The sequence below is a fragment of the Rattus norvegicus genome, chromosome 1, assembly GCF_036323735.1.
Source record: "Rattus norvegicus strain BN/NHsdMcwi chromosome 1, GRCr8, whole genome shotgun sequence".
Lineage (NCBI taxonomy): Eukaryota > Metazoa > Chordata > Mammalia > Rodentia > Muridae > Rattus > Rattus norvegicus.
In genome coordinates, this window is record NC_086019.1 from 49,415,403 (window position 1) to 49,424,299 (window position 8,897).

General features: G+C 49.1%; 1 protein-coding gene across 1 annotated transcript in view; it reads right to left on the reverse strand.

Moving 5' to 3' along the window:
- Ezr (ezrin) overlaps nt 1-1,171 on the reverse strand; it is a 43,541-nt gene extending 42,370 nt beyond the window's left edge. Inside the window, exon 1 of the mRNA NM_019357.1 lies at nt 678-1,171. Within this exon, the coding sequence (NP_062230.1) occupies nt 678-689 (12 nt within the window). The 5' untranslated portion in view covers nt 690-1,171. The remainder of the gene's footprint in view (nt 1-677) is intronic.
- Between the last annotated feature and the right edge of the window lie 7,726 nt (nt 1,172-8,897).

Genomic DNA, 8,897 nt, shown 5'->3' on the forward strand with positions numbered 1-8,897 from the left:
ATCAGATTCAAGAATTCAAGAACAGAGAGGCAAGCACGCACGCAGCACGTTAATTAGCCCAAGTTCACGAACAGTGCCCAGAGAGCCTCCTTATCAAGCCTCTGGGACTGCTTCATCTGCAATTCAAGTCCACGGCTAACCCTCCCCGAGATAGGGATCCTGCTGCAACCAGCAAAAATTCTTGTTTAGCCCGGCCGCGCCTCGCCAGCCGTCCAGAAAGGGGCTGAGACCAGGCTATCCCAGGCACAAAGCCTCTCTTCTCCCAAATGCCCTTCAAACCGCCCAGGAAGGTGTTGGCTGCAAGTGGTTTCGGTCGCTCGAAGGAACTGGGCGAGCAGGTGTCGGTCGTGTGAGAAGCCATCAAGCTTCAGTGCGATTTGTACCAGTTAAGAAACTTGGTGGTTGCACTAAGCAGACACTTTTTAAAGCAATCCAAAGACCCGGTGGGGGTTTGTTAGCGACCGAAAAGGACCCACCCACAAAGGGGACTAGAGAGTGTCGCAAAGGGGACTAGAGAGTGTCACAAAGGCGTCGACAGGTAACAAGAGGGCGGTCGGCACCCTTCACCAGAAACAGAACTTGGTTCTACAGAAGCTGCCCAGCAGCCTGTGCAAGGTGACTCCCTGGGGACACGCGGCCCGGAGCACCCCAGCCGCTCCGGAACAGCGACAACTTACTGGCTTGGGCATCTTGGCTGGCTGGTGGCTCTGCGTGGGTCCTCGGTAAGTCGGCTGTGCGGCGACGGCGGAGACACGTCGGGACCGGCAGGCGGAGGGAAGCCCTACGCGCGCTCCGCAGTCCGGAGCTTAAGAACTGGCCCGGCAGTCCCAGGCTGTCACGCCCAGACGGGGCGGGGCCGGGCGCGCGCGCCCGAGCGCTCCGCAGGTTTCACTTCGTGAAGCAACCGTTGCCCCAGAGCCGAAACCGCAACCGCGGGATCTTTTAACACTTCTTTTTTCTTTTTCTTCACAAATTGGGATCGGCCGGGAGGGGGGCGCGTGTCTGTGCAGCCCGCGCTCCGCTTGGCTTCGGGAAGGGATCCACGCTCCCCCGCAGGAGGGGTGGACGGAGGGTCGCGCAGCGGCTCGAGCTGCACTGGGGGCTCAGCTCCACTGTCCCTCAGGCGTGGGGACTCCCAAGTCCGCGCACAGGCAGTCGTCCCCTCCATCAGTTCCCTCCTCGGAGCGCACGTGGTGGCACACCGAATGCTCCCTCCCGCGAGCCCCGGATCTCGAACGGGGCGGGGTCCCGGGGCCGCACCCCGACCCAGCCACCGTGCACGACCAGCGAGGTGAGCCGGCCAATATGGCCGCGTCCCCGCGGGATCCGGACCGGACGGGACCCGGGGACCTCCGTCCGCGGCACCCTCGCTTACGACTCCGCGGAGGAGTCTGCTGCTGCAGCCGGCGAGCGCGGAGGGAAAGTGCTAGTGCCCCACGCTGCACCGAGCGGAGTCGAGGAAATGCTACTCCACGTGCTGGGGCGGCCGCCACCCGGCCTGTTCGTGGGTGGGGCCGCCGGGTCTCACCCTAGTCGCAGCCCCGGGTCTCTGTGCACGTGGCCGGCGCAGCCTCTGGGACAGGCATGCGCGTGGAATATCCCTTTCCCAGATGCTTTAGTTAAAAGGATTAATTTGTAGCAAAAGGCCCCACAGGTAGTGGTCTCTGAAGTCCGCCTAAAAACTAGTTCTAAAATTAGTTCTAAACTAATTCTAAAATTAATTCTCCTGCAACAGTCCAATGTTTTCCTGTAACACTGGTGGGCTGTGGAATCTGTTGGGCTATGATTAAAGTCTTGGTTCTCAAACCCTGGTTCAGAGACAAGACCCACCTCAGGGTGAAAAATCTCAGGTGGTTGAAGCTGGGTGAAAGTTGAGACCTGAGCTGCTCCTCAGTTTCTTTCTGGCTGGCTATGGCACTGGAAAGGTTGATTCCTTAGTTTTCTTATCTGCAGAACTGCCCCATCTTAGGGCGCCTGTTCTGTGAGTTGTGATGAGGATTAATTGCATTGAGTGTGAGATGCACTCAACTCCTTTCCGGGATTGAGTATATCCAATCCAGGACGGGAAAAGTTCCTTTGGGACTCGGTAATCCTAATTTGTAGAATAGGGAGTCTAGGAGCAACATGTACAAAGATGTAGACTGCAATGAAATACACATGTGAGATTACCGTCCTGCTAGGTAAATACTAACCCAGTCGCTGTGGGTCACATGACTCATATTTGCATGTCTAGGCACTTCAGGGGCCTGGCAATGAGTGAGACCATGTTTGAGGTGACCTCTCATCAGCAGGGTCAATTCCCTTGAAAGATACAATTTCTTTTTTATTACAATAACAATCATATAGTGGATAGAAAGGAAATTATGGAAGATGTTCACATCACCTAAAGCGAGAGCATCCCAGATGGGACATATTCCGAATAGACCCTACCTGGGCTGCCTTATTCCCCCAGATGCCTGGAGAGTTCCACGCATCTAATCCAGTTTTGATCTCGCTCTGTTTACGGTATACTGTCTACTCGAGTGGATGTTTGAAATAGCAGTGGCCTGGGGCCTTCAGAATCCTTTTCTGAACCTTACCCTCCAAAGGAATTTTTGAAAAATAGTCTGTGTGGTGTAGTGAAAATAAAAAAGATGACAGGGTTTAGAAACAAACAAAAGCTGCATTCTGTCTCCAGCACTCACCAGCTGGTGACTGGCTGAACCATACAATCCCAGCTGCCGCCTTCTCCTCCCTAGAATAAAGGTGACCGTACCTATCGTGTAGAACACTTCGCATATCCAACATGTGATTATTATTTGTTGCATAAATGAACATTACAAAGCCATATTTGTCTGTTCTTTCCCATTAATATAAACCCTCAAACTTACACTTAGATGTTACTGTGCAAGGTAAAACTTCTTTCCAATAAAGCCACAGGTATTACACCTAATGAGTGTTTTAGAAGGATTTTCCGGGGGAGGGGCCAGGTGTCTTTTTTTTTTTTTTAATCTGACCTAAACCCTCTCAGCCCAGCATTTTCAGGAGTTGTTTCAGTCTATGAGACTGTCAACAGGACAGTGGCCTGGAAATCTGTATCCTTGACAAGCCATCCCATCATCCCTTCATGTACCCCAGTCCTGGTGATTGTGGAACACATGTAATTTTGAGAGCCTCTGACTTCAGATATATTAATAGTAGGACCATAACGAGTATTACTTACCTTGTATGACTCTTTACCCTTTGAGGCTCTTACCTCTCTCTCTGAGAGCACTGTTTTGATAACAGGATAATCAGTACCTCTAAAGGCAAAGAGAAAGCAGTGTAGCCAGGACTCATGATGCTGTCCCACTAGCTATTCATCTGGCTGTTTACTCTGACTGAAGCCATATCTTAGGCTGTCTGCTTTTCAGGCCAGGAAGCAGATCACGTGTCTTCCTCGGGAGCCAGGCTCTTCGCACCTTAAGAGTTCTTGAGACATGGTTAAATCAAACCAGACAGGGACCGCCCTGGCCACAGGCAGTTTGGGAAAAGTCATTTCCTCCAGTCTATCAACCCCCTTGAGAGCTTGTCTCCACACAGGTGCCAGGTTATCTCAACCAGTTAAAGCAAGTCGGCAAAGAGTATGGCAATCTCTAGCTTTGGAGTACAGTCAATAAGCAATGGAGAAACAAAGTCCAGTAGAGTGCCCTTGGCCAAAGAAGGATCACTTAACCTTGGGTAAAAATTCAGGACGAGGTGTGTGTGGGGAGTGGGGAGCTGTGGGGTAAAGAGGTGAGGCATTTAGGGAAATCCAACATTGTTAATACTTCATCAAGGCGGCCTCCCCCAGGTCTTTTATTGCCTTCTCTCTAGGACTGAAATATTCCTTTTAAACAGAACCTCAGGGTAAGCTTTTCATTAGCCAACGTGTGCCACGGAGAAACACAATCGTATAAAGACCCCTGAACTGCTCATAAATCCCTGATAGCATTGGAATTCCCTTCCCTGCTTCTGGAAGGGCAACCGGTCCATTCTAAGGAAGTGAAGTCGGTGCCACTCAGCTCCATCCAAGTGTGTGTTACATCTAGGACTCAGTAACGAGTTCTCCAGGACAGTGAGCCAGGGCATGTTGGGGTCCGTTTTGACAGCACAGCTTGCTAAGAAGAATGCTGTCTGTAGCTGTTTTAACAGTTCGCATAAATATCCTTTTATGTAAGATTATTAATGATCATACTAGTTGTTTGGCTAATAACTCCCAGATTGCATATCTTCCAATATCTATATCTATCTATCAATCATCTATCAATCTATCTATCTATCTATCTATCTATCTATCTATCTATCTATCTATGTCTTTTAATCACTGTCCCCTTGTCTTAAAGAAACCTTTCTAGCTTCTCAGCCTGTGGTTCAATTAGGAGAAGGAAGGGATACCTGTTTGGATATCCTCATTTTACAAGAAAGCAGGATGAGGTCGTTGAATGAAAACTCCTCACTCCTCTAGCAGATTTCCCTTTTCAAGGCTGCCATTTAGTCTGGCTTGCTGATTCCAGGGGCCACACACTTCCCTGCCTTACCTTGGACACATTTGAAACACACACACACACACACACACACACACACACACACACACACACACACACACACACACCCTTTTCCCAGTCCAGTGTACCCTAATCAGGCCCTTATCTGGATACGCTGCCTTCCTAGGTCTTCTCCTCCATCCCCAGGCCTTCAGCCACATGTCCAGCTCTGACCTTGGTTTCCTCAGTGTTAATTCCCCTCTTGATGGTTTCAAAGGGGTCCTTAGTCCTAAAGCCTTCCCCTACCCCTTCCCAGCAAACAGCCATATGTAGCAGCCCTGTGTGTTCTGTCCCCTAGGTTTTTATCCAAAGGTCTGGCTATGGAGTACACTGCCCAGCCCGCTTCCCTTGTGCAGTGTTCCCTTCCAGCCTGTGGTTGCTCTGAAGGTGCTTTGCTTCATTCACTCCTATTTGCTCTAGCCCCAACAAAGGCCAGCCCTCCAGTCTGTCTGGTTTGCAGATTTCTCAGCACTGGGGCAGTGCCTGGGGCCCTGGAGATGTATCATAAGCAAATGAGTGCTCGTTACTGCCAAAGCTGGGTTCTCAGGCTAGCTTACCTTCCTTGCACCCTCCTGTCTGTCTGCTAGGATGATGACTAGTTGTGGCATGGTTTACCTAGAAGTCTTTTTCCTTAACCACCTTGACTACCCAAGGTACCACCCCAAACCAAAATATTAACAATGATTTACATGTGTGTTTCGAGGTTTTCTGGGTTCCCCTTTAGGTCCGGTGCCTTACGATTTTCGTTGAGTTCTTTACTTCTTTTTTTGTACCTTTGTGTGTGGCTATGCATGTGGTTTTTGTGTTCACGAGTGCAGGTACAGGAGTGACTGTTCACATACAGAGATGGGAAGACAGCCTCAGGGGTTGGTCCCCACCTTGCTCACCACTGCCTATGTCAGGCCTGTGAGCTTCTGAGGCCTGTGAGCTCCTCTCTCTGCATCTTGTCTTTCTGTGAGGCATTGTGGCATAGACGTGTGCTAATCTGTCCAGTTTTACACGGGTTCTGAAGATCCAAACGCAGGCTTTTATACCTCCATGGCAAGTGCTTTACCCATTAAGCCACCTCCCCATCCTTATTTTGTGTCTCGTCTGTTTTGCTGCTGTTCTGAGGCCTGTCTCACGTAGCTCAGGCTGCCCCTAGTCTCACAGAGATTGACCTGAGGTTTTGATTGTCCTGCCCCCACATCTCAGGTGCTACGATTGCAGGCTTGTGCCACCATACCTGGTTTTATGGAATGCTAGAGATTAAACCAGGGCTGCATGCATACTAGCCAAACACTCTACCAACTAACTACAGTCCCATCACTGAGTTCTGATAGGCTTGATGCTCTCTCCTTTCCCTGGGGCATAGCAGACCAGAAGACCAGGTAAAAGACAGGGTACAGCTGGCCTCAAGGAGGCAGAAGTTGATGCAGGGCAGATGCTGATTTAGAAAACTGTACCTGGACTCGCACGTACAGCACCTTCCTCAGGAGCTCCTGGGGCTTGTGGCACAGTCTGGGAGTGGATCAATAGCCACAGCGGTGACATCCCAGGACAAAAGTATATATCCTCTCTGTATCAGAAAATGCATTACTTCACCTTTAAAGATAGTTTCCTAAGTTTGTTGTTGTGTGATGGGTGTTTTGTCTCCATGTATGACTCCATGTATGTGCCATGTGCAGGCAGTGCCCTTGGAGGTCAGAAGAAGACCTTGGATCTCCTGGGGCTGGAGTTATAGACAGTACCGGGGATCAAACCCAGAGCCTCTGGAAAAGCAGCCAGTGCTTTTACCTGCCGAACCATCGAGCCAGCCCCTACTTTGCCATTTAAATATTGATGTTTTACATTTTGAAGAGGGAATTCAGTCAACAGATATTACCCACTATTTATAGATTTGATGAAAATATTTTATCCATTATCTTCAGATTTTAAGAAAAAGGGTAGTCTAGATAAAGCCTACTTAGCCCTCACAAGGACAATTAATATTCTAAAGATGTCATGTCTTTACTGTGCAGAGTCATGATTTATATGGGAAGAAATCTGTTTATGTGAAACACATTACTTGCCAGATTTTCCAAAACGTTATTAATTAGGTGTTTCGTGCAAACAAAAACATTAATCATTTTTGAATCATGAGTCTCTTCTGTCTGTCTGCCCCACCCCCAAGGTAAGGCCATCACTTGCCAAGTCCTGGTTTCTCAATGCCTGGAATGGAGCCTCATACAAGACAGAGCTCAGTGAAGATCTGTTATGTGAACCAAATACAGAACCCCGCGCGTTCTTCCTGGCACGGATGACAGCTCATTAAACGTGTATCTGTCTGGATTCTGAGACTTGACATATAGGCGTGGAGATTTTCCAGTTTCCATTATTTTTTTTTAAAAATTCAAAATAGGATCTTTTTGACATGTTGACAGATAGATTTCTGAGGCATGTACTGAGGGTGCCATGACTCGATTGGATCTTAAAGACTCCCTCCATTTTCATAATATCTTAAGCGGTGCTTTGGCCTAGGCTGCAACAGGACTCATATGACCCCGTATTTCATTGGCAAAGGTTTCTTGGGCTTCGTGGTCTCTCCTTAAGCAATGGGCTGCAGGGAGAAGACCCTGAAGTTTACACTTCACTGCAACTTGGCCCTCGGCTGTTTGGAGTTTTACCAGATTTCTCCTGCATTTCTAAGAAATTGGCACTGCACTGTCACTTGGCTGATTTCTATTTCTGAACCAGTTCCTCAGACTGGGCCCTCAGGTGACCCTGGGAATTTTATTCAGGAATGCATGAGCAGTGGGTGGTGGAGCCCAAAGACTCCAGGAACTGGGTCTGGCCCCTGCCCCGACATTAACTGTGAGTGTTGGCCATCACGTTACACCCTGGCCTAGTAGTGACAGACAAGGATGTGGCAGACTGAAGGCCCTTGGGACTTGGGGAAGCAGGGTAACTGGGAGGGCTGTGGTCCAGCTGGAATGTGGGCCCTGTCTTGCCGATATCCCGTGTCAAAAAGCCCCAAACTACGATTTATTTTTTAATATGAAATCTCTCAATTGTTATTATTGGCAATGATTGAACCTTCTTTGTTGTTATTTTTCCATCAAAATGCTTGCTCTTCAAGCCGGATGAAGCATGTGCAGAGACCATGTGTACACATCTTTTGCCTTATCCTCCATAACCCAGATTTAGCATCTGTCGTATGGACTGGGTCCAACATTTGTCCCTCAGGGCATGCTTGGTACTCCCAGGCAACACCACTAGCAGGGGCTGTTCCTCATGGGGGTTGGGGAAGTAGGGAAACGGCAGGCTGGCTGCTGGCCTGTCCACACAAACTCTCCATTCTCTGCATGAACAAAGACTGTTGGTAATTCTAGGCCTTAGACTCAGGGATATCCATGAACGGAATTTCCCCTCATTTGCGGTAAACAGTAGCCTGAATTGTTGGCCGTGGGTCTTCCAATCTACCAAGTTCCACCTTGGTTGTAGGCCCAAAGCCCTCATTTGCTAAGCCATTACATAAGGAAGAATACCTTGCCAACCGCTGGATCCGTGTCCTCAGACTGGCAGCGATGGGCACTGTTCCCATATCTGCTGTACGTTCCACCCACCTGCCTCATTGCAGAGTGACGAGATTGCTCAGAGAATCAATGGGATGATGGGGTGACCACCCAGTACACTCGGGCATGAGCCCGAGGGCAGAGCCTCCACCACACTGGGGGGAACTTGCTCCCTCTCAAGGCATTTTAGAACCTTCTAGACCTACCCAAAGCAAACTGGGGCCCACAGGTATACGTTTCCTGAGACTTGCTTTCATTTTGAAAATTGTTTCTTTTTTTCTTTTTTTTAAAGATAAAAGTTGAGGCTGGAGAGATGGCTCTGTCATTATGAAAACTTGCTGCTCTTGCAGAGGACCCAGGTTCTGGTTCCAGGTGCCCACAAGGTAGCTTTCAACGACCTGTAACTGTGGTTCCAGGTGACCTGACACCTTCTCGCCTCCTTGCCATGCATACTTGTGACATGCATGCAGTGCACATACATGCATAGAGACAAAATACTCATAAACATCATAAATATGTGAATGACTGATGTGTGTGTGTGTGTGTGTGTGTGTGTGTGTGTGTGTGTGTGACAATCAAAAGGTTATTTTGCATCTCAGAATGGTTTTCCCAAATATGCTGCCTGCTCTGCCTTCCGGACAAAGATAGGACCTGTGCAAACTGATGGGCGGAGAAGCCCGTAGGAATGTGGGCAGACGGGGTCATGGGACTCTCAAGCTCTGACAGCCTTGATTCTTTCCAGAGCTTCTACAGCCTGTCTATCATCCCCCAGAACTTGCAACAGAGAAGACCTTCTAGTTGAGGGAGACCTCACTATGAA